This window comes from Tinamus guttatus, unplaced genomic scaffold (genome assembly GCF_059628265.1).
Source record: "Tinamus guttatus ecotype Peru unplaced genomic scaffold, ASM5962826v1 Tinamus_guttatus_pri_ptg001078l, whole genome shotgun sequence".
NCBI classification, from domain to species: domain Eukaryota; kingdom Metazoa; phylum Chordata; class Aves; order Tinamiformes; family Tinamidae; genus Tinamus; species Tinamus guttatus.
The window spans coordinates 1-26,386 of record NW_028289612.1 but is presented as its reverse complement, the minus strand read 5'-3'; the positions used below and the strand labels follow the sequence as shown (position 1 = coordinate 26,386).

Genomic DNA, 26,386 nt, shown 5'->3' with positions numbered 1-26,386 from the left:
GGGCGCCATGACACTTAGCGAGGCGGAAGTCCCGCGCGCGCGGCGCTCCCCCCCTATTGGCCGCTCGGGGAGGCGGAAGCGGAAGCGATGAGCGGCGCCCGGTGGCGGCGGGCGGCGGACATGGTGCAGGGCGGCGGCGCCGCGGGGCCCCCGGCGGGCCCGGGCTCGGGCCCGGCCGCGGGGGCGGGGCCGGGGGCGGAGCCTGCGGAGGAGGCGGCGGCGGCGGCGGGAGGGGCCGAGCGGCTCCAGCGGCTCCTGGCCGAGAACCGGGAGCTCCGGGGTGAGCGGGGGGCGGGGCCACGGCGCCCGGGGGCGGGGCCTCCGCGGCAGAGGGGGGCGGGGCCACGGAGGGCGGGGGGCGGGGGCGTCGCCTCAGAGGGGGGCGGGGTCTTGGCGTTCCGGGGGGCGGGGCCTCCGCGGCAGAGGGGGGCGGGGTCTCGGCGTCCCCAGGGGCGGGGCCACGGAGGGCGGGGGGGCGGGGGCGTCGCCTCAGAGGGGGGCGGGGTCTCGGCGTTCCGGGGGGCGGGGCCGTCGCCTCAGAGGGGGGCGGGGTCTCGTCGTTCCGGGGGGCGGGGCCTCCGCCTCAGAGGGGGGCGGGGTCTTGGCGTTCCCGGGGGCGGGGCCGCGGGGGGCGGGACCGTCGCCTCAGAGGGGGGCGGGGTCTCGGCGTCCCCAGGGGCGGGGCCGTCGCCTCAGAGGGGGGCGGGGTCTCGGCGTTCCGGAGGGGCGGGGGCGTCGCCTCAGAGGGGGGCGGGGTCTCGGCGCCCCCAGGGGCGGGGCCACGGCGGCCGGGGGGGCGGGGCCTGGGGTCCCGCGGCCTGGGGACACCTCGGGGGCGGGCCTCAGTGTCCCCAGTGTCCCCAATGTCCCTCATGGACCGAGTGTCCCCAATGTCCCCACCACGGTGTCCCGTCCCCCCACCTGAAATGTCCCCAATGTCCTTCAGAGGGGCTGGAGCACGGGGACACTGCGGGGATGGGGATGTCCCCAACGTCCCCATGATGTCCCCAATGTCCCCAATGTCCCCAACGTCCCCACAATGTCCCCAATGTCCCCAATGTCCCGCAGAGGCCCTGTCGCGCAGCTCGGGGACGCTCCGGGGACGGGGATGTCCCCAACGTCCCCATGATGTCCCCAATGTCCCCATGATGTCCCCAACGTCCCCAATGTCCCCACGGTGTCCCCAATGTCCCCAATGTCCCTGTATTGTCCCCTTGTCCCCGCAGAGGCGCTGGCGCGCAGCTCGGGGACGCTCCGGGGACGGGGATGTCCCCAACGTCCCCATGATGTCCCCAACGTCCCCAATGTCCCCACGGTGTCCCCAACATCCCCAATGTCCCTGTATTGTCCCCTTGTCCCACAGAGGCCCTGTCGCGCAGCTCGGGGACGCTCCGGGGACGCTGTGGGGATGGGGTTGTCCCCAATGTCCTCGTCATGTCCCCAATGTCGCCAATGTCCCCATGATGTCCCCAACATCCCCATGATGTCCCCAATGTCCCCAACGTCCCCATGACGTCCCCAATGTCCCCAATGTCCCTGTATTGTCCCCTTGTCCCCGCAGAGGCCCTGTCGCGCAGCTCGGGGACGCTGCGGGGACAGGGATGTCCCTGTGGTGTCCCCAACGTCCCCACGGTGTCACCAATGTCCCCATGATGTCCCCAATGTCCCTGTATTCTCCCCTTGTCCCACAGAGGCCCTGTCGCGCAGCTCGGGGACACTCCGGGGACGCTGTGGGGATGATGGTGTCCCCAATGTCCCCAATGTCCCCACGGTGTCCCCAACGTCCCCACAACGTCCCCAACGTCCCCAACGTCCCCATGTCCCCGCAGAGGCCCTGGCGCGCAGCTTGGGAATGGGGGTGTCCCCACGGTGTCCCCAACATCCCCATGATGTCCCCAATGTCCCCATGTCCCCGCAGAGGCGCTGTCGCGCAGCTCGGGGACGCTCCAGGGACGCTGCGGGGATGGGGATGTCCCCAACGTCCCCATGATGTCCCCAATGTCCCCTTGTCCCCGCAGAGGCCCTGTCGCGCAGCTCGGGGACGCTGCGGGGACGCTGTGACGAGCTCCGCGCCTGGCAGGCCGCCCAACGGGCCGAGCGCGACTTCCTGCTCGGCCGCTTCCGCCAGGCCCGGGCGCTGGTCGAGCGGCTGCGGGGGGCGGCGGCGACGTCACCCGCGGCGACGGTGACGTCACCCGACCGGGCGGTGACAACACCCGACGGGACGGTGACAACACCCGAAGCGACTGCGACGTCACCCGAAGCGACTGTGACGTCACCCGAGCAGATGGCGACAACGCCCAAGGTGATGGCGACAACACCCGAGGGAGCGGTGACGTCACCCGAGCAGATGGTGACGTCAACCGAGGCGATGGCGACAACACCCGAGGTGACAGTGACAGCACCCAAGGGGGTGGTGACATCACGCGAGAGGGCGGTGACATCATACGAGGGGGCGGTGACATCGCGCGAGGGGGCAGCAACGTCACCCAACGGAGCGGTGACGTCACCCGAGCAGATGGTGACGTCAACCGAGGCGATGGCGACAACACCCGAGGTGACAGTGACAGCACCCAAGGGGGTGGTGACATCACGCGAGGGGGCGGTGACGTCACGCGAGGGGGTGGCAACGTCACCCAACGGGGCGGTGACGTCACCCAAGCAGACGGTGACGTCAACCGAGGCGACGGCGACAACACCCGAGGGGGCGGTGACATCACACGAGGGGGGGGTGACATCACCCGAGGGGGCGGCAACGTCACCCAACGGGGCGGTGACGTCACCCGGGCAGACGGTGACGTCACCCGAGCAGATGGTGACGTCAAGCGAGGCGACGGTGACAACACCCAAGGTGATGGCGACATCACCCAAGGGGGCGGTGACATCACGCGAGAGGGCGGTGACATCACCCAAGGGGGGGGTGACATCACCCGAGGGGGCGGTGACGTCCCCCGAGCAGACGGTGACGTCACCCGAACAGATGGCGACGTCACCCGAGGGGACGGCAGCACCACCGGAGGTGACGGCGATGTCACCCGAAGGGCCAGCGGCGCCACCAGAGGTGACAGCGATGCCACCCCAGGGGACAGCGATGTCACCCGAAGGGACAGCGGCGCCACCGCCCCGAGGGGACGACGGGTGAGTGGGACCGGGGTGTCACCGTCACCTCGTGGTGGCCCCTGGGTGGTCCCTGTGTCCCTGGGGGGACATCGGGGGTGGCCCCTGGGGGTGCTCGGGGACACCGGGATGGTCCCAATGTCACCTGGAGACACCGGGGCTGTCCCCAACCCCCCCCTTGGGGACGCTGGGGTTGTCCTTGTGGCCTTTGGGGACACCGGGGCTGTCCCCAACCCTCCCTTGGGGACACCAGGGTTGTCCCTGTGTCCTTTGGGGACACCGGGCTTGTCCCCAACCCCCCCTTGGGGACACCGGGGTTGTCCCTGTGGCCTTTGGGGACACCAGGACTGTCCCCAACCCCCCCTTGGGGACACCGGGGTTGTCCCTGTGGCCTTTGGGGACACCGGGGCTGTCCCCAAGTCCCTCCGGGATCCCCCCGCTGGGTGGCTCCGGGTTGTCACCAGGGGCCCTTGGGGACACCGGGACAGTCCCCAAGGGCCCGGGGTGACACTGAGGCCACCAATGTCCCCATTGTCCCCTGCAGACCCTCGATGGAGCAGCTGCAGCAGCGACTGGCGGTGGCCGAGGCCGAGTGAGTGACACCGGGGTGACACCGAGGTGACATCGGGGGGTGACACGAGGGGGGTGACATCGAGGTGGCACCAGGGTGACATGAGGGGGGGGTGACACCAAGGTGACATGAGGGGGGTGACACCGGGGTGACACGGGGGGGTGACGCGAGGTGACAGCAAGGATGATACTGGGAGCGATATGGGGTGACACGAGGTGACACAAAGAGGGTGACACAGGAGGTGACACAAGGTGGCAGTGGGGGTGATATGGGTGGTGACATGGGGTGACACCGGGGTGACACAAGGTGACAGCGGCGGTGCCGGATGCTGTACCAGGCAGGGGACACTGGGGGGGTGACACCGGAGGTGACATGGGGTGACATGAGGTTACAAGGGGGGGGTGACATAAGGCGGTAGCGGGAGTGACAGGATAAAACGAGGTGACACGGGTGACATGGGTGGTGGGCCTTGTCCCAAGCTGGGGGTGACACAGGTGACCCGAGATGACAGGCGTGACACAAGGAGAGCCGGGTGACACGGTGTCCCAGGCAGGGGACACTGTGGTGGGTGCTGAGGGTGACACAGGTGACGGGGAGGTGACACCCTGTCCCCCTGTAGGTGACACTGCGGTGGGCGCTGGGCGCTGCAGGTGACACAGGGTGACACGGGGGGGTGACACAGGGTGACACAGGTGACACAGGGGGACACAGGGTGACACAGGTGACACGGGAGGTGACACGGGAGTTGACACAGGTGACACAGAGGGTGACACAGGTGACACAGGTGACATGGGGTGACACAGGGTGACACAGTGACACGGGAGGTGACCCAGGGTGACCCAGGTGACACAGGTGTCACCCCGTCCCCAGGCAGGTGACACTGCGCAGGGCGCTGGGCGCTGCCAGGGCCGCGCGGGCGCTGCAGGTGACACAGGGTGACACAGGGTGACACGGGAGGTGACACAGGTGACACAGGCGGTGACACAGGTGACACAGGTGACACAGGTGACATGGGAGGTGACCCAGGTGACACAGGGGGTGACACAGGTGACACAGGTGACACAGGTGACACGGTGCCACCCTGTCCCCAGGCAGGTGACATTGCGGCGGGCGCTGGGCGCTGCAGGTGACACAGGGTGACACAGGGTGACACAAGTGACACAGGAGGTGACATAGGGTGACACAGTGACACAGGTGCCACCCTGTCCCCAGGCAGGTGACACTACGGCGGGCGCTGGGCGCTGCCAGGGCCGCGCGGGCGCTGCAGGTGACACAGGGTGACACAGGGTGACACAGGTGACACAGGAGGTGACACAGGTGACACAGTGACACAGGTGCCACCCTGTCCCCAGGCAGGTGACATTGCGGAGGGCGCTGGGCGCTGCCAGGGCCGCGCGGGCGCTGCAGGTGACACAGGGTGACACAGGTGACACAGGTGACATGGGGGTGACACGGGAGGTGACACAGTGACACAGGTGTCACCCTGTCCCCAGGCAGGTGACACTGCGCAGGGCTCTGGGTGCTGCAGGTGACACAGGTGACACGGGAGGTGACACGGGTGACACAGGGTGACCCAGGTGACACAGGTGTCACCCCGTCCCCAGGCAGGTGACACTGCGCAGGGCGCTGGGTGCTGCAGGTGACACAGGGTGACACAGGTGACACAGGGTGACACGGGAGGTGACACAGGTGACACAGGTGACACAGGTGCCACCCTGTCCCCAGGCAGGTGACACTGCGCAGGGCGCTGGGCGCTGCCAGGGCCGCGCGGGCGCTGCAGGTGACACAGGGTGACACAGGGTGACACGGGAGGTGACACAGGTGACACAGGTGACACGGTGCCACCCTGTCCCCAGGCAGGTGACATTGCGCAGCGCGCTGGGTGCTGCAGGTGCCACAGGGTGATACAGGGTGACACAGGTGACATGGGGTGACCCAGGTGACATGGAGGTGACACAGGTGACACAGGTGCCACCCCGTCCCCAGGCAGGTGACGCTGCGCAGGGCGCTGGGCGCTGCAGGTGACACAGGGTGACACAGGGTGACACACGTGACACGGGCGGTGACACAGCTGACCCAGGGTGACACAGGAGGTGACACAGGTGACACAGGTGACATGGAGGTGACACAGGTGCCACCCTGTCCCCAGGCAGGTGATGCTGCGCAGGGCGCTGGGCGCTGCAGGTGACACAGGGTGACACAGGGGGGTGACACAGGGTGACACGGGAGGTGACCCAGGTGACATGGAGGTGACACAGGTGACACAGGTGACACAGGTGCCACCCTGTCCCCAGGCAGGTGACGCTGCGCAGGGCGCTGGACGCTGCAGGTGACACAGGGTGACACAGGGGGGTGACACAGGTGACACGGGCGGTGACACAGCTGACCCAGGGTGACACAGGAGGTGACACAGGTGACACAGGTGACATGGAGGTGACACAGGTGCCACCCTGTCCCCAGGCAGGTGACATTACGCAGGGCGCTGGGTGCTGCAGGTGACACAGGGTGACACAGGGGGGTGACACAGGGTGACCCAGGTGACACAGGTGACATGGGAGGTGACACAGGTGTCACCCCGTCCCCAGGCAGGTGACACTGCGCAGGGCGCTGGGCGCTGCCAGGGCCGCGCGGGCCCAGGCCGAGCGCCGGGCGCTGCAGGTGACACAGGGTGACACAGGGTGACACGGGTGACACAGGTGACACGGGAGGTGACCCAGGTGACACAGGAGGTGACACAGGTGACACAAGTGACACAGGTGCCACCCCGTCCCCAGGCAGGTGACATTACGGAGGGCCCTGGGCGCTGCCAGGGCCGCGCGGGCGCTGCAGGTGACACAGGTGACACAGGGTGACACAGGGTGACCCAGGTGACACAGGAGGTGACACAGGTGACCCAGGTGACACGGTGCCACCCTGTCCCCAGGCAGGTGACACTGCGGAGGGCCCTGGGCGCTGCCAGGGCCGCGCGGGCGCTGCAGGTGACACAGGGTGACACAGGGTGACACGGAGGTGACACAGGTGACACAGGTGACACAGGTGCCACCCTGTCCCCAGGCAGGTGACACTGCGCAGGGCGCTGGGCGCTGCCAGGGCCGCGCGGGCTCTGCAGGTGACACAGGTGACACAGGGTGACACGGGAGGTGACACAGGTGACACAGGTGACACAGGTGACACAGGGTGACACGGGAGGTGACACAGGTGGTGACACGGGAGGTGACACAGGTGTCACCCTGTCCCCAGGCAGGTGACACTGCGGAGGGCCCTGGGCGCTGCCAGGGCCGCGCGGGCGCTGCAGGTGACACAGGGTGACACAGGGTGACACGGAGGTGACACAGGTGACACAGGTGACACAGGTGCCACCCTGTCCCCAGGCAGGTGACATTACGCAGGGCCCTGGGCGCTGCCAGGGCCGCGCGGGCCCAGGCCGAGCGCCGGGCGCTGCAGGTGACACAGGGTGACACAGGTGACACGGGAGGTGACCCAGGTGACCCAGGTGACACGGTGCCACCCTGTCCCCAGGCAGGTGACACTGCGCAGGGCGTTGGGCGCTGCCAGGGCCGCGCGGGCGCTGCAGGTGACACAGGTGACACAGGGTGACACGGGAGGTGACACAGGTGACACAGGTGCCACCCCGTCCCCAGGCAGGTGACACTGCGCAGGGCGTTGGGCGCTGCCAGGGCCGCGCGGGCGCTACAGGTGACACAGGGTGACACGGGAGGTGACACAGGTGACACAGGTGACACAGGTGCCACCCTGTCCCCAGGCAGGTGACATTGCGCAGCGCGCTGGGTGCTGCAGGTGACACAGGGTGATACAGGGTGACACAGGTGACATGGGGTGACCCAGGTGACATGGAGGTGACACAGGTGCCACCCCGTCCCCAGGCAGGTGACGCTGCGCAGGGCGCTGGGCGCTGCAGGTGACACAGGGTGACACAGGGTGACACAGGTGACACGGGCGGTGACACAGCTGACCCAGGGTGACACAGGAGGTGACACAGGTGACACAGGTGACATGGAGGTGACACAGGTGCCACCCTGTCCCCAGGCAGGTGATGCTGCGCAGGGCGCTGGGCGCTGCAGGTGACACAGGGTGACACAGGGGGGTGACACAGGGTGACACGGGATGTGACACAGGTGACATGGAGGTGACCCAGGTGCCACCCTGTCCCCAGGCAGGTGACATTACGCAGGGCGCTGGGCGCTGCCAGGGCCGCGCGGGCGCTGCAGGTGACACAGGGTGACACAGGTGACACAGGGTGACACAGGTGACACGGGAGGTGACCCAGGTGACACAGGTGACACGGGTGCCACCCTGTCCCCAGGCAGGTGACACTGCGGCGGGCGCTGGGCGCTGCCAGGGCCGCGCGGGCGCTGCAGGTGACACAGGGTGACACAGGGTGACACGAGAGGTGACACAGGTGACACAGGTGACATGGAGGTGACACAGGAGGTGACATAGGGTGACACAGTGACACAGGTGCCACCCTGTCCCCAGGCAGGTGGCGCTGCGCAGGGCGCTGGGCACTGCAGGTGACACAGGGTGACACAGGGTGACCCAGGGGGTGACACAGGTGACACGGTGCCACCCCGTCCCCAGGCAGGTGACACTGCGCAGGGCGCTGGGCACTGCCAGGGCCGCGCGGGCGCTGCAGGTGACACAGGTGACACAGGGTGACACGGGAGGTGACACAGGTGACATGGAGGTGACACAGGGTGACACAGGTGACATGGAGGTGACACGGTGCCACCCTGTCCCCAGGCAGGTGACGCTGCGCAGGGCGCTGGGCGCTGCAGGTGACACAGGGTGACACAGGTGACACAGGTGACACGGGAGGTGACACAGGGTGACCCAGGTGACACAGGTGCCACCCTGTCCCCAGGCAGGTGACACTGCGCAGGGCACTGGGCGCTGCCAGGGCCGCGCGGGCCCAGGCCGAGCGCCGGGCGCTGCAGGTGACACAGGTGACACAGGTGACACAGGGTGACCCAGGTGACACAGGTGACATGGAGGTGACCCAGGTGACACGGTGCCACCCTGTCCCCAGGCAGGTGACATTACGGAGGGCCCTGGGCGCTGCCAGGGCCGCGCGGGCCCAGGCCGAGCGCCGGGCGCTGCAGGTGACGCACGAGGCCGAGCGGCAGCTGCAGGAGCTGAGGAGGCAGCTGGAGGTACCGGGGACATGGGGACATTGTGGGGACATTGGGGACATGGGGGGACATGGGGACATGGGGGGACGTGTGGGGACATTGGGGACAATGGGGACATGGGGGGACATGGGGACACGGGGGGACATGGGGGGACGTGTGGGGACATGGGGGGACATGGGGGGACATTGGGGACAATTGGGACATGGGGGGACGTGTGGGGACATGGGGGGACATGGGGACATGGGGGGACATTGGGGACATGGGGGGACATGGGGACGTGTGGGGACATGGAGACATGGGGACATGGGGGGACATTGGGGACACGGGGGGACATTGGGGCATGTGGGGACATGGGGGGACATTGGGGACAATGGGGACATGGGGGGACGTGTGGGGACATGGAGACATGGGGACATGGGGGGACATTGGGGACATGGGGGGACATGGGGGGACATTGGGGACATTGGGGACAATGGGGGGACATGGGGGGACATGGGGGGACATGGGGGGACATTGGGGCATGTGGGGACATGGGGACATGGGGACGTGTGGGGACATGGGGGACGTATGGAGACATGGGGACATGGGGGGACATTGGGGACAAGGGGGACATGGGGGGACATGGGGGGGACATTGGGGCATGTGGGGACATGGGGGGACATGGGGACGTGTGGGGACATGGGGGACGTGTGGGGACACGGGTACATGGGGGACACGGGGACGTGGGGACATGGGGGGACATGGGGACATGGGGGGACAAGGGGACATGGGGGACATTGGGGCATATGGGGACACGGGGACATGGGGACAGTGTGGGGACGTGTGGGGACACGGGGACCTGTGGGGACATGGGGGGACACAGGAACATGGGATACGGGGACATGGGGGGATATGGGGACACGGGGATAGCTTGGGGACACGGGGGTAGCTTGGGGACATGTGGGGACATGGGTGAGCTGGAGCAGCGGTGGGGACACTTGGGGACAGTGTAGGGACATGTGGGGACAGCATGGGAACATGGGGACACGCGGGGCCTTGGGGACACCCACGGGCCTTGGGGACATGCGTGGCGCTTTGGGGACACGTGGGGGCTCTGGGGACATGCGGGGGCCTTGGGGACACCCTCGAGGCCTTGGGGACACCTGTGGGGTCTTTAGGACATACGGGGCCCTTGGGGACACGTGTGGCGCTTTGGGGACACCCGTGGGCCCTGGGGACACGCGGTGGCCCTGGGGACACCCACAGGGCCCTTGGGGACACGCCTGGCGCTTTGGGGACATGTGGGGGCCTTGGGGACACGTGGGGGCCCTTGGGGACACGTGTGGCGCTTTGGGGACACGTGGGGGCCCTGGGGACATGTGTGGCACTTTGGGGACATGTGGGGGCCTTGGGGACACGCCTGGCGCTTTGGGGACACCTGTGGGCCCTGGGGACATGTGGGGCCCTTGGGACATGCAGGGGCCTTGGGGACATGTGGGGGCCCTGGGGACACCCACGGGGCCTTGGGGACACGTGTGGCGCTTTGGGGACACGTGGTGGCCCTGGGGACACCCATGGGGCCCTTGGGGACACGCGTGGCGCTTTGGGGACACCCGTGGGCCCTGGGGACATGCGGGGCCCTTGGGGACACCCGCGGGGCCCTGGGGACACGCAGGGGCCTTGGGGACACCTGTGGGGCCTTGGGGACATGCGTGGCGCTTTGGGGACACGTGGGGGCCCTTGGGGACACGTGTGGCGCTTTGGGGACACCGGCGGGGCCTTGGGGACATGGGGGGGGGTCTTGGGGACACCCGTGGGCCTTGGGGACACGCAGGGGCCTTGGGGACATGCGTGGGGCCTTGGGGACACGTGTGGCGCTTTGGGGACACCCGTGGGGCCCTGGGGACATGCGGGGACCTTGGGGACACCCACGGGGCCCTTGGGGACACGTGTGGCGCTTTGGGGACATGCGGGGGCCCTGGGGACATGCGGGGCCTTGGGGACACCCACGGGGCCTTGGGGACATGCAGGGCCCTTGGGGACACATGGTGGCCCTGGGGACACCCACGGGGCCCTTGGGGACACGCGTGGCGCTTTGGGGACACCCGTGGGCCTTGGGGACACCCGCGGGGCCTTGGGGACATGTGTGGCGCTTTGGGGACATGTGGGGGCCTTGGGGACACGTTGTGGCCCTGGGGACACCTGTGGCGCTTTGGGGACACACGTGGGACCCTGGGGACATGCGGTGGCCTTGGGGACACTGGCGGGGCCTTGGGGACATGTGGGGGCCTTGGGGACACGCGTGGCGCTTTGGGGACACCCGTGGGCCTTGGGGACACCCGTGGGGCCTTGGGGACATGTGTGGCGCTTTGGGGACATGTGGGGGCCTTGGGGACATGTTGTGGCCCCGGGGACACGCGTGGCGCTTTGGGGACACCCGTGGGCCTTGGGGACACCCGCGGGGTCTTGGGGACACGTGTGACGCTTTGGGGACATGTGGGGCCCTTGGGGACACCCATGGGCCCTGGGGACATGCGGTGGCCTTGGGGACACCTGTGGTGGCCCTGGGGACCCGCGGGGCCCTTGGGGACACATGTGGCGCTTTGGGGATATGGGGGGGTCTTGGGGACACACACGGGGCTTTGGGGACACGTGGGGGCCCTTGGGGACACGTGTGGCGCTTTGGGGACACCCGTCGGCCTTGGGGACACGCAGTGGCCTTGGGGACACACGTGGCGCTTTGGGGACACCCGTGGGCCCTGGGGACACGTGTGGCACTTTGGGGACACGCGTTGGCCTTGGGGACACCCGCGGGGCCCTTGGGGACACGCGTGGCGCTCTGGGGAACACGCGGTGGCCCTGGTGACACCCCCGGGGCCTTGGGGACATGCGGTGGCCTTGGGGACACGTGTGGCGCTTTGGGGACACGTGGGGGCCCTTGGGGACATGTGTGGCGCTTTGGGGACACCTGCGGGACCCTGGGGACACCCGCGGGGCCCTGGGGACACCCGTGGGGCCTTGGGGACATGCGGTGGCCCTTTGGGACACGTGTGGCGCTTTGGGGACACATGTGGGGCCCTTGGGGACATGTGTGGGGCTTTGGGGACATGTGGGGGCCCTGGGGACACCCACGGGGCCTTGGGGACACCAGCGGTGGCCTTGGGGACACGTGTGGCACCTTGGGGACCCGCAGTGGCCTTGGGGACACGCCTGGCGCTTTGGGGACACGCGGGGGCCCTTGGGGACACGTGTGGCGCTTTGGGGACACCCGTCGGCCTTGGGGACACCCACGGGGCCTTGGGGACATGTGTGGCGCTTTGGGGACATGTGTGGCGCTTTGGGGACACGTGGGGGCCCTTGGGGACACGTGTGGCGCTTTGGGGACATGGGTGGCACTTTGGGGACATGCGGTGGCCTTGGGGACACCCGCGGGGTCCTGGGGACACCCGTGGGGCCTTGGGGACACCCGCGGGGCCTTGGGGACATGCGGTGGCCCTGGGGACACGTGTGGCGCTTTGGGGACATGTGTGGTGCTTTGGGGACACGCGGTGGCCCTGGGGACACCCACGGGGCCCTTGGGGACACGCGTGGCGCTTTGGGGACACCCGTGGGCCCTGGGGACATGTGTGGCACTTTGGGGACACGCGCGGGGCCTTGGGGACACCCGCGGGGCCCTTGGGGACACGCGTGGCGCTCTGGGGACACGCGGTGGCCCTGGTGACACCCCCGGGGCCTTGGGGACATGCAGTGGCCCTGGAGACACGTGTGGCGCTTTGGGGACACCCACGTGGCCCTGGGGACACGCAGGGGCCTTGGGGACATGCGGGGCCCTTGGGGACACCCGCGGGGCCTTGGGGACATGTGTGGCACTTTGGGGACATGTGTGGGGCCTTGGGGACACCCGCGGGGCCTTGGGGACATGCGGTGGCCCTGGGGACACCTGCGGGGCCCTTGGGGACACGTGTGGCGCTTTGGGGACACGTGGTGGCCCTGGGGACCCGCGGGGCCCTTGGGGACACGTGTGGCGCTTTGGGGACACCCGCGTGGCCCTGGGGACACACGCGGTGGCCCTGGGGACACGTGTGGCGCTTTGGGGACACGCGGTGGCCCTGGGGACGCCCCCGGGGCCTTGGGGACACGCGTGGCACCTTGGGGACACGCGGTGGCCTTGGGGACACCCCCGGGGCCCTTGGGGACACGCGGTGGCCCTGGTGACACCGCGCGGCCCCGTGTCACCCCCCGCGTCCCCCAGCAGGACAAGGCGTCCGTCAAGGCGCAGGTGACGTCGCTGCTGGGGGAGCTGCAGGAGAGTCAGGGGCGCCTGGAGAGCAGCCGGAGAGAGCGGGGGGAGCTGGAGCAGCGGTGGGGACACGGGGACATCGGGGAGATTGGGGACAATGGGGACATTGTGGGGACATGGGGACATCGGGGACATCGGGGACATTGGGGACATTGGGGACATCGGGGGACGTGGGGGGACACGGGGACATGGGGGGACATGGGGGAACATTGTGGGGATGGGGGATACAGGGACACGCGCGGGGAGTTGGAGCAGCGGTGGGGACATTGGGGACATTGGGGACACCTGGGGACATGGGGACATGGGGGGACACGGGGACATGGGGACGTGGGGGGACATTGTGGGGATGGGGGATACAGGGACATGCGGGGGGAGCTGGAGCAGCGGTGGGGACATTGGGGACATTGGGGACACCTGGGGACAATTGGGGACATGGGGACATGGGGGGACGTGGGGGGACACAGGGACGTGGGGGGTCATGGGGGGACATGGGGACGTGGGGGGACACGGGGACAGTGTGGGGACACAGGGACATGGGGACATTGTGGGGACATGGGGACATCAGGGGACACTTGGGGACACGGGGGGACACGGGGACATGGGGGGACGTGGGGGGATGGGGGATACAGGGACACGCGCAGGGAGCTGGAGCAGCGATGGGGACAATTGGGGACAATTGGGGACAACTGGGGACACAGGGACATGGGGGGACATGGGGGGACGTGGGGGGACATGGGGAAATGGGGACATGGGGGGACATGGGGACACCTGGGGACATGGGGGGACATGGGGACATTGCGGGGACATTGGGGACATCGGGGACATTGGGGACATGGGGGACATTGGGGGACATGGGGGGCATGGGGGGACATGGGGGACACGGGGACATGGAGGGACATTGTGGGGATGGGGGATACAGGGACACACGTGGGGAGCTGGAGCAGCGGTGGGGACACCTGGGGACAATTGGGGACATGAGGGGACACAGGCACATGGGGGGACACTTGGGGACATGGGGGGACATGGGGACATGGGGAGACACTTGGGGACATGTGGGGACACTTGGGGACATGGGGACGTGGGGACGTGGGGGGACATGGGGACACAGGGGCATGGGGGGACACGGGGGCATGGGGGGACATGGGGATATTGTGGGGACACAGGGACATTGTGGGGACATGGGGGGACATGGGGACAGTATGGGGACACGGGGGCATGGGGGGACACGAGGACATGGGACGTGGGGGGACATGGGGACATGGGGGGACGTGGGGACATACGGGGCATGGGGACATGGGGGGGCACAGGGGTGACCCAGGTGACAGGGAGGTGACAGGAAGTGACAATGTCCCCATCCCCAGGGTGCGCGCGGCCACCGAGCGCTGCCGGGTGACACAGGGTGACACAGGGTGACACAGGGGTGACACAGGGGTGACCCAGGTGACAGGGGAGGTGACAAGAGGTGACAATGTCCCCATCCCCAGGGCGCGCGCGGCCACCGAGCGCTGCCGGGCGACACAGGGTGACACAGGGGTGACCCAGGTGACAGGGGAGGTGACAGGGGAGGTGACAGGAGGTGACAGGAGGTGACAGGGGAGGTGACAGGAGGTGACAATGTCCCTGTCCCCAGGGCGCGCGCGGCCACCGAGCGCTGCCGGGCGACACAGGGTGACACAGGGGTGACCCAGGTGACAGGGGAGGTGACAGGAGGTGACAGGAGGTGACAGGGGAGGTGACAGGAGGTGACAATGTCCTTGTCCCCAGGGCGCGCGCGGCCACCGAGCGCTGCCGGGTGACACAGGGCGACACAGGGGTGACCCAGGTGACACAGGAGGTGACAGAAAGTGACAATGTCCCTGTCCTTGTCCCCAGGGCGCGTGCGGCCACCGAGCGCTGCCGGGCGACACAGGGCGACACAGGGGTGACAGGAGGTGACATGGGGTGACAGGGAGGTGACAATGTCCTTGTCCCCAGGGCGCGCGCGGCCACCGAGCGCTGCCGGGCGACACAGGGTGACACAGGGTGACACGGGGTGACACAGGGGTGACCCAGGTGACAGGGGAGGTGACAATGTCCCTGTCCTTGTCCCCAGGGCGCGCGCGGCCACTGAGCGCTGCTGGGGTGACACGGGGTGACAGGAGGTGACATGGGGTGACAGGGAGGTGACATGGGGTGACAGGGAGGTGACAATGTCCTTGTCCCCAGGGTGCGCGCGGCCGCCGAGCGCTGCCGGGCGACACAGGGCGACACAGGGTGACACAGGGGTGACAGGAGGTGACATGGGGTGACAGAGGAGGTGAAAGGAGGTGACAGGAGGTGACAGGAGAGGTGACAGGAGGTGACATGGGGTGACAGGAGGTGACAATGTCCCCGTCCCCAGGGCGCGCGCGGCCACCGAGCGCTGCCGGGTGACACGGGGTGACACAGGGGTGACCCAGGTGACACAGGAGGTGACAGGAGGTGACAATGTCCCTGTCCTTGTCCCCAGGGCGCGCGCGGCCACCGAGCGCTGCTGGGTGACACAGGGTGACACAGGGTGACACAGGGGTGACCCAGGTGACAGGGGAGGTGACAAGAGGTGACAATGTCCCCATCCCCAGGGCGCGCGCGGCCACCGAGCGCTGCCGGGCGACACGGGGTGACACAGGGTGACACAGGTGACAGGGGAGGTGACAGGGGAGGTGACAGGAGGTGACAATGTCCTTGTCCCCAGGGCGCGCGCGGCCACTGAGCGCTGCCGGGCGACACAGGGTGACACAGGGGTGACCCAGGTGACAGGGGAGGTGACAGGAGGTGACAATGTCCTTGTCCCCAGGGCGCGCGCGGCCACTGAGCGCTGCCGGGCGACACAGGGTGACACAGGGGTGACCCAGGTGACAGGGGAGGTGACAGGAGGTGACAATGTCCTTGTTCCCAGGGCGCGCGCGGCCACCGAGCGCTGCCGGGCGACACAGGGTGACACAGGGGTGACAGGAGGTGACACAGGGTGACAGGGAGGTGACAATGTCCTTGTCCCCAGGGCGCGCGCGGCCACCGAGCGCTGCCGGGCGCTGGAGGCGGCTGCGGCCGCCCGGGAGCTGCAGCTGGATCAGCTGAGACTGCAGGTGCAGGACCTGGAGAGCGCCCTGCGCGTGGAGCGGCGCGGGGCCAGCGACGAGAAGTGGGTGACAATGGGGACAATGGGGACATTGGGGACAATGGGGACAATGGGGACATCGGGGGACATGGGGACACCGAGGGGACACGGGGGACATTGGGACAATGTGGGGACATGGGGACACGGGGACCTGGAGAGCGCCCTGCGCGTGGAGCGGCGCGGGGCCAGCGACGAGAAGTGGGTGACAATGGGGACAATGGGGACATCGGGGGACATGGGGGACATGGGGACACTGCGGGACATGGGGACAATGTGGGACATGGGGACAATGTGGGACATGGGGACCTGGAGAGCGCCCTGCGCGTGGAGCGGCGCGGGGCCAGCGACGAGAAGTGGGTGACATGGGGACATTGGGGACAATGGGGACACCGGGGGGACATGGGGACACGGGGGGACATGGGGACACTGCGGGACATGGGGACAATGTGGGGAGACGGGGGACATGGGGACAATGTGGGGACACGGGGACCTGGAGAGCGCCCTGCGCGTGGAGCGGCGCGGGGCCAGCGACGAGAAGTGGGTGACACCGGGTGACACTGGGGACATCGGGGGGACACGGGGACACCGTGAGGACACCGCGGGGACACGAGGCCACCGCAGTGTCCCCTCCACGGTGTCCCCTCCGCGTTGTCCCCTCCGCAGGCGCAAGCTGGCCCAGCTGCAGGTCGCCTATCACCAGCTGTTCCAGGAGTATGACAGCCACATCAAGGCCACCGTCGGGGACAGCCAGGGCACCCAGGTGACACCCGCGGGGACATTTGGGGACCTCCCCTGGGGTGGCTCCGGGTCCCTTTTCTGGTCACTTCGGGGTGGCTCCGGGTCCCTTTGTGTCCCCCTTGTCCCCATTTCGGGGTTCTTCAGTGTCCCCAGGGTGGCTCCTGTCCCCACTTGGGGTCCCCTGTGTGGCTTTTGTCCCCGTTCTTTGTGTTCCCAGAGTCCCCCATGTCCATCCCTGTCCCCACGGCGCTGTCCCTGTCCCCATGCCCGTCCCTGTGGTGCCATCCCCGTGGTGACATCCCTGTCCCCACGGTGCCATCCCTGTCCCTGTGGTGCCATCCCCGTCCCCATGGTGCCACCGCGTTCTTGCGGTGACGTCCCCATCCCCGTGGTGACGTCCCCATCCCCGTGGTGACGTCCCTGTCCCCATGATGGCGTCCCCATGGTGTCACCTCGTGCCACCCCTGTCCTCATCCCTGCGGTGCCACCCTGTCCCCATCCCCACAGTGTCACCCCATCCCCACAGTGTCACCATGTCCCCGTGGTGACGTCCCTGTCCCCATGGTGATGTCCCCGTCCCCATGGTGACATCCCTGTCCCCATGGTGACGTCCCTGTCCCTTGTCCCAGCTGGCCGAGGCGGTGGCGCCGCTGCGGGAGGCCCTGGAGGCCAAACAGCAGCTCCTGTCCCCATCCCCGCAGTGTCCCCCCCATCCCCATGGTGACGTCCCTGTCCCCATGGTCCCAGCTGGCCGAGGCGGTGGCCCAGCTGCAGGAGGCCGAGGAGGCCCTGGCGGCCAAGGAGCCGCTCCTGTCCCCATCCCCGCAGTGTCACCATGTCCCCGTGGGGATGTCCCTGTCCCCGTGGGGATGTCCCCGTCCCCATGGTGACATCCCTGTCCCCACGGTGACGTCCTTGTCCCCACGGTCACAGCTGGCCGAGGCGGTGGCGCCGCTGGAGGAGGCCCTGGAGGCCAAGGAGCCGCTCCTGTCCCCATCCCCGCAGTGTCACTGTGTCCCCGTGGGGATGTCCCTATCCCCATGGTGACATCCCCGTCCCCATGGTGACGTCATTGTCCCCACGGTCCCAGGTGGCCGAGGTGGTGGCCCAGCTGCAGGAGGCCAAGGAGGCCCTGGAGGCCAAGGAGCAGCTCCTGTCCCCATGGTGCCACCGTGTCCCCATCCCCGCAGTGTCACCCCATCCCCGCAGTGTCCCCATGGTGACATCCCCGTCCCCATGGTGACGTCCCTGTCCCCTGTCCCAGCTGGCCGAGGCGGTGGCCCAGCTGCAGGAGGCCGAGGAGGCCCTGGAGCCCAAGCAGCAGCTCCCGTCCCCATCCCCGCAGTGTCACCCCGTCCCCATGGTGACATCCCTGTCCCTTGTCCCCACGGTCACAGCTGGCCGAGGCGGTGGCCCAGCTGCAGGAGGCCGAGGAGGCCCTGGAGGCCAAGGAGCCGCTCCTGTCCCCGTCCCCGCAGTGTCACCCCGTCCATGCGGTGTCACCCCATCCCCGCAGTGTCACCATGTCCCCATGGTGACGTCCCTGTCCCCATGGTGACATCCCTGTCCCTTGTCCCCATCACAGCTGGCCGAGGCGGTGGCCCAGCTGCAGGAGGCCAAGGAGGCCCTGGAGGCCAAGGAGCCGCTCTTGTCCCCACGGTGCCACCGCGTCCCCATCCCCACAGTGTCACCCCATCCCCGCAGTGTCACCATGTCCCCGTGGTGACGTCCTTGTCCCTGTGGTGACATCCCTGTCCCCATGGTGACGTCCCTGTCCCCTGTCCCAGCTGGCCGAGGCGGTGGCCCAGCTGCAGGAGGCCGTGGAGGCCAAACAGCAGCTCCTGTCCCCATGGTGCCACCCCATCCCCGTCCTTGTGGTGATGTCCCCATGGTGCCACCTTGTCCCCATCCCCATGGTGACATCCCTGTCCCCATGGTGACGTCCTTGTCCCCATCACAGCTGGCCGAGGCGGTGGCGCCGCTGCGGGAGGCCGAGGAGGCCCTGGAGGCCAAGGAGCAGCTCCCGTCCCCATGGTGCCACCGCGTCCCCATCCCCGCAGTGTCACCATGTCCCCGTGGGGATGTCCCTGTCCCCGTGGGGATGTCCCCATCCCCATGGTGACGTCTCCGTCCCCATGGTGACGTCCTTGTCCCCATGGTCCCAGCTGGCCGAGGCGGTGGCCCAGCTGCAGGAGGCCGAGGAGCCCAAGCAGCAGCTCCTGTCCCCATGGTGCCACCCCATCCCCGTCCTTGTGGTGACGTCCCCATGGTGCCACCTTGTCCCCATCCCCATGGTGACATCCTTGTCCCCATGGTGACGTCCCTGTCCCCATGGTCACAGCTGGCCGAGGCGGTGGCCCAGCTGCAGGAGGCCGAGGAGGCCGAGGAGGCCCTGGAGCCCAAGCAGCAGCTCCCGTCCCCATGGTGCCACCGTGTCCCCATCCCCACAGTGTCACCCCGTCCATGCAGTGTCAGCCCATCCCCGCAGTGTCACTATGTCCCCATGGTGACGTCCCTGTCCCCATCACAGCTGGCCGAGGCGGTGGCCCAGCTGCAGGAGGCCGAGGAGGCCCTGGCCGCCAAGCAGCAGTTGATCGACCAGCTCAAGGCCGAGGCCGAGCGGCAGCGGGCGGCGCTGGAGACCGTCCCCGTCCTGCAGGCGCAGGTGGGGACACGGGGGGGACACGGGGACACGTTGGGCACACGGGGACATGGGGGGACTGGGGACACCGGGGGGACATGGGGACACTGGGGACGTGGGGGGACATGGGGACACGGGGGGGACGTGGGGACACGGGGGGGGACGTGGGGACACGTTGGGGACACGTTGGGGACACGGGGACATGGGGACACTGGGGACATGGGGGGACATGGGGACACCGGGGGGACACGGGGACATGGGGACACCGGGGATGTGGGGACACCGGGGGGGGGCATGGGGGACATGGGGACACTGGGGACGTGGGGGACAGGGGGACACCGGGGACATGGGGACACTGGGGGGGGGGGCATGGGGGACGTGGGGACACCCGGGACATGGGGACCCTGGGGGGGGGGGCATGGGGACACCGGAGGGGACATGGGGACACTGGGGACATGGGGACACGGGGGACATGGGGACATGGGGGATATGGGGATACCGCGGACATGGGAACACCAGGGAGGCCATAGGGACACTTTGGGGGGGGGGACATGGGGACACCGGGGACGTGGGGACATGGGGGACATTGGGACATGGGGACACTGGGGGAACATGGGGACACCGGGGACGTGGGGACACCAGGGGGGTATGGGGGACATGAGGACACCAAGGGGGGACAGTGGGGACATGGGGACACCAGGGACACTGCGAGGCGAGGACACGGGGACACCGGGGGAAATGGGGACACCGGGGAGGGGGCATGGGGACACTGTGCGGACATGGAGACACTGGGGGACATGGGGACACCAGGGGGCACATGGGGACACCGGGGACATGGGGGACACCGTGCGGACACAGGGACACTGGGGGACACCGGGGGGCACATGGGGACACCAGGTACATGGGGGACATCAGGGACATGGGGACACTGTGCGGACATGGGGACACTGGGGGACATGAGGACACCGGGGACATGGGGCCACCAGGGACACTGTGAGGACACTAGGGGACATTGGGTCACCTCAGGGATATGGGGACATGGGGATACCGGGGGGACATGGGGACACTTCAGGGATATGGGGACACCGGGGGGGGGGGGGGGGGGACATGGGGACACCGTGAGCACATGGGGGACATGGGGACACCTCAGGGACATGGGGATATGGAGACACGCTGGGGACATGGGGACCCTGCGGGGACTTGGGGACACTGGGGGGACATGGGCACGTGGGGGACATGGGGACACTGGGGGGACATGGGGACATTGCAGGGACACCTCGGGGACACGGGGATATGGAGACACGCTGGGGACATGAGGACACCGTGGGGACACCTTGGGGACACGGGGACACCGGGGGGGACATGGGGACACAGTGGGGACACTGGGGGACATGGGGACACTGCGAGGATATGGGGACACGGGGACACCGGGGGGGGGGGGGACATGGGGACACCGGGTACATGGGGGACACCAGGGACATGGGGACACTGTGAGGACACGGGGACACTGGAGGACATGGGCACACCAGTGACACCGCAAGGACATGGGGATATTGGGGGACATGGGGACACCGCAGGGACATCGCGGGGACACTGGGACACCTCGGGGACAAGGGGATATGGAGACACGCTGGGGACATGGGGACACTGTGGGAACACCGGACACCTCGGGGACTTGGGGACACTGGGGGGACATGGGCTCATAGGGGACATGGGGACACTGGGGGACACGGGGACACCTTGGGGACACGGGGACACCGTAGGGGACGCCTCGGGGACACCTTGGGGACATGGGGACACCTTGGGGACATGGGGACACTGTGAGGACACGGGGACATGGGCACACCAGTGACACTGCAAGGACATGGCGACATTGGGGGGCATGGGGACACTGGGGGACACGGGGACACCTTGGGGACACCTTGGAGACATGGGGACACTGTGAGGACATGGGGACATGGGCACAGCAGTGACACTGCAAGGACATGGCGACATTGGGGGACATGGGGACACCAGGGACACCGCAAGGGCATGGGACACTGGGGGGCACGGGGACACCTTGGGGACACTCGGTGACACTCGGTGACACCCGGCGCCGTCCCCGCAGGCCGACATCTTCCGCGCGGACTTCGAGGCGGAGCGGGCGGCGCGGGAGCAGCTCCACGCGCAGCGGGAGAGTCTGCAGGAGAGCGTCACCCAGCTGCAGCGGCAGTGCCAGCGGCTACAGGCGCAGGGCGCCGCCTGGTCAGTGTCACCCGGTGTCACCTGTGTCACCCCCATGTCACCTGTGTTACCCCAGTGTCACCCAACTGCAGCGGCAGTGCCAGCGGCTACAGGCGCAGGGCGCCGCCTGGTCAGTGTCACCCGGTGTCACCCAGTGTCACCCTGTGTCACCCCCATGTCACCCTGTGTCACCCCCATGTCACCTATGTTACCCCAGTGTCACCCAGCTGCAGCGGCAGTGCCAGCGGCTACAGGCGCAGGGCGCAGCCTGGTCAGTGTCACCCGGTGTCACCTGTGTCACCCTGTGTCACCTCCATGTCACCTGTGTCACCCGGTGTCACCCCCTCGTGTCACCTGTGTCACCTGTGTTACCCCAGTGTCACCCAGCTGCAGCGGCAGTGCCAGCGGCTACAGGCGCAGGGCGCCGCCTGGTCAGTGTCACCTGTGTCACCTGTGTAACCCCCATGTCACCTGTGTCACCCTGTGTCACCTCCCCATGTCACCTGTGTTACCCCAGTGTCACCCAGCTGCAGCGGCAGTGCCAGCGGCTACAGGCGCAGGGCGCCGCGTGGTCAGTGTCACCCGGTGTCACCTGTGTCACCTGTGTCACCTCCCCATGTCACCTGTGTCACCCTGTGTCACCTCCATGTCACCCTGTGTCACCTCCATGTCACCTGTGTTACCCCAGCGTCACCCAGCTGCAGCGGCAGTGCCAGCGGCTACAGGCGCAGGGCGCCGCGTGGTCAGTGTCACCTGTGTCACCCGGTGTCACCTGTGTCACCCCCATGTCACCTGTGTCACCCTGTGTCACCTCCATGTCACCTGTGTTACCCCAGTGTCACCCAGCTGCAGCGGCAGTGCCAGCGGCTACAGGCGCAGGGCGCAGCGTGGTCAGTGTCACCCGGTGTCACCCGGTGTCACCTGTGTCACCCCCATGTCACCTGTGTCACCTCCATGTCACCTGTGTTACCCCAGTGTCACCCAACTGCAGCGGCAGTGCCAGCGGCTACAGGCGCAGGGCGCCGCCTGGTCAGTGTCACCCGGTGTCACCTGTGTCACCCTGTGTCACCTCCCCATGTCACCTGTGTTACCCCAGCGTCACCCAACTGCAGCGGCAGTGCCAGCGGCTACAGGCGCAGGGCGCCGCCTGGTCAGTGTCACCCGGTGTCACCTGTGTCACCTCCCCATGTCACCTGTGTTACCCCAGTGTCACCCAGCTGCAGCGGCAGTGCCAGCGGCTACAGGCGCAGGGCGCCGCATGGTCAGTGTCACCTGTGTCACCTGTGTCACCCTGTGTCACCTGTGTCACCCGGTGTCACCTGTGTCACCCTGTGTCACCTCCCCATGTCACCTGTGTCACCCCAGTGTCACCCAGCTGCAGCGGCAGTGCCAGCGGCTACAGGCGCAGGGCGCCGCCTGATCAGTGTCACCTGTGTCACCCCCATGTCACCTGTGTCACCTCCCCATGTCACCTGTGTTACCCCAGTGTCACCCAGCTGCAGCGGCAGTGCCAGCGGCTACAGGCGCAGGGCGCCGCCTGGTCAGTGTCACCTGTGTCACCCCCTCGTGTCACCTGTGTCACCTTGTGTCACCTGTGTCACCCCCTTGTGTCACCCTGTGTCAACTGCAGCGGCAGTGCCAGCGGCTACAGGCGCAGGGCACCGCATGGTCAGTGTCACCTGTGTCACCCGTGTCACCCCTTGTGTCACCCTGTGGCACCCTGTGGCACCTGCAGCACCCGCGCGGCCCTGGCAGCGCCCAGCGCCCTGCGCAATGTCACCTGCCTGGGGATGGGGTGGCACCTGTGTCACCTGTGTCACCCTGTGTCACCCCCTGTGTCAACTGGGTCACCTGTGTCACCCCCCGGGTCCCCAGTGTCACCCGCAGGGTCCCATGTCCCTCCTAGGGGCCCAGCTGCAGCAGCAGTGCCAGCAGCTACAGGCGCAGGGCGCCGCGTGGTCAGTGTCACCGCAATGTCACCTGTGTCACCCCAGTGTCACCTGGGTCACCTCCATGTCACCCGTGTCACCCCAGTGTCACCCCAGTGTCACCCAGTGTCACCCATGTCACCCCAGTGTCACCCGCAGGGTCCCATGTCCCTCCTAGGGACCCAGCGGCAGTGCCAGCGGCTACAGGCGCAGGGCGCCGCATGGTGTCACCCGTGTCACCCCCCGTGTCACCTGTGTCACCCCCCATGTCCCCTGTCCCCACCATGTCCCCTGTCCCTTGTCCCCAGGGCCCGCATGGAGGAGCTGCGGAACCGGCACGCGGAGCAGCGGCCCCCCCCCGGGTGAGTGACATTGGGGCGGGGGTGTCACCCGGTGTCACCCGGTGTCACCGGGGAGGGGGGGTGGTGACACCGCGTGTCCCCCCCCCCCAGGTGGCTACGGGGGCCCCCCCCCGCGCGGAGGAGCCCCCCGAGCTCTCGTGCCCCAAGTGCCAGTACCGGGCGCCCGACATGGACACGCTGCAGATCCACGTCATGGACTGCATCAAGTGACACCGCGGGGACACCGCGACGGCGCGGGGACACCGGGGACAGCGCGGGGACGGGGACGGTGCGGGGACACGGGGACGGTGTGGCACGGGGATGCCAGACACCCCTGGGGACACCCGGGTCCCCCCAAGGACACTCAGACCCCCCTGGGGACACTGGGAGTCCCCAGGCACCTCCAATGTCCCCCAGTGTCCCCAGGACCCCCCTTGGGGACACCTGGATCCCCCCAGGGACACCCAGGCCCCGCCTGGGACATTGGGAGCCCCTGGGGACACTCAGACCCTCAAGTGTCACCAGGACCCCCCTGGGGACACTGAGAAACCCTGGGGACACCCAGATCCCCCCAGTGTCCCCAGGACCCCCCCTGGGGACATTGGGAGCCCCTGGGGACAGCTAGACCCCCCCAGTGTCCCCAGAAACCCCCCTGGGGACACAGGGAGCCCCCAAGTGCCTCCAATGTCCCCCAAATGTCACCAGGACCCCCCTTGGGGACACCTGGATCCCCCCAGTGTCCCAAGGACCCCCCCTGGGGACACTGAGAAACCCTGGGGTCACCCAGACCCCCCCAGTGTCACCAGGACCCCCCTTGGGGACACTGGGAGTCCTTGGGGACACCCGGATCCCCCCAGTGTCCCCAGAAACCTCCCTGGGGACATTGGGAGCCCCCAAGTGCCTCCAATGTCCCCCAGTGTCACCAGGACCCCCCTGGGGACACCGAGAAACCCTGGGGACACCCAGATCCCCCCAGTGTCACCAGGACCCCCCTTGGGGACACTGGGAGCCCTTGGGGACACCTGGATCCCCCCAGGGACACCCAGGCCCTGCTGGGGACATTGGGAGCCCCTGGGGACACCCAGACCCCCCCAGTGTCACCAGGACCCCCCTTGGGGACACTGGGAGCTGCTGGGGACACCCGGATCCCCCCAGTGTCCCCAGGACCCCCCTTGGGGACACTGGGACCCCCCTGGGGTCACCTGGATCCCCCCAGGGACACCCAGACTCCCCCTGGGGACACTGGGAGCCCCCAAGTGCCTCCAATGTCCCCCAAATGTCACCAGGACCCCCCTTGGGGACACCTGGATCCCCCCAGTGTCACCAGGACCCCCCCCTGGGGACACTGGGAGCCCCCAAGTGCCTCCAGTGTCCCCCAAATGTCCCCAGGACCCCCCCTTGGGGACACTGGGAGCCCCTGGGGACACCCAGACCCCTCCTGGGGACACTGGGACCCCCAAGCACCTCCAATGTCCCCCAGTGTCACCAGGACCCCCCCTGGGGACACCAGGACCTACCAGCCACCTCCAACACCCCCCCCGCGATGTCACCCCCTCCCCCTTTGGTGCCACCAACCCCCCCCGCTGTCACCAGGACCCCCCAACTGTCACCTCCACCCCCCCCCCACTGTCACCAACCCCCTCTGTCACCAAAACCCCCCCCCGGTGTCACCCACTGCCCCCCCACTGTCACCCCCCCCCGTGTCCCCCACAGCCGCTGGGGCCACTTGTCACTTTTTTGCTCTTTATTCACCCCATTTTGTCCCCAATATTTGGGGGGGGGGGGGGAGGGGACACCCCAGGCTCCGCCCCTCGGGGGGTCTCGGCCCCTCCCATCCCGGGGGGCCGGGTTTGGGGGAGGGGCGTCACGGAGAGGAGCTTCGGGGGGGGGGGGGGGGTCCCCGGTGCCGCCCCTCCCCCCGCACCAGCTGCTCAGCCTGGTGGGGGAGGGGGGGGGCACCAATAAAACGCTGGTTTTGCCCCAAAATGACCCAAAAAGGTGCTTTGTTGCTCCAAAAACGGTGATTTGGTTTTTTTTGCCCCAAAATGACGCTCTTCTGACCCAAAAACGGATTGGGGGGGGGGGGGATACAGGGTGACCCTGGACCCCAAAATGGGACTTTTTGACCCCCAAATGGGCTTTTTTTCTGCTCCAAACGGGTGTTTTTTTTTGCCCTGAACAGGTGTTTTTTCGTCCCAGACAGGTGTTTCCCGCCCTCGCTGGGTGTTTTTTTGCCCCAAGCGGGTGTTTCCCACCCCGGCT

At 68.2% G+C, this 26,386-nt stretch overlaps 1 protein-coding gene across 1 annotated transcript; it reads left to right on the top strand.

Moving 5' to 3' along the window:
• Positions 1-87: 87 nt before the first annotated feature.
• IKBKG (inhibitor of nuclear factor kappa B kinase regulatory subunit gamma) lies at positions 88-24,359 on the top strand. The gene is given in 12 exon segments (XM_088538412.1): positions 88-280; positions 2,019-2,185; positions 3,582-3,709; positions 8,736-8,859; positions 13,070-13,179; positions 16,137-16,277; positions 16,917-17,013; positions 19,522-19,656; positions 21,740-21,876; positions 24,092-24,098; positions 24,101-24,145; positions 24,236-24,359. Coding segments are annotated over 12 exon segments (1,404 nt in total). The 3' UTR covers positions 24,356-24,359.
• The last annotated feature ends 2,027 nt before the right edge of the window (positions 24,360-26,386 follow it).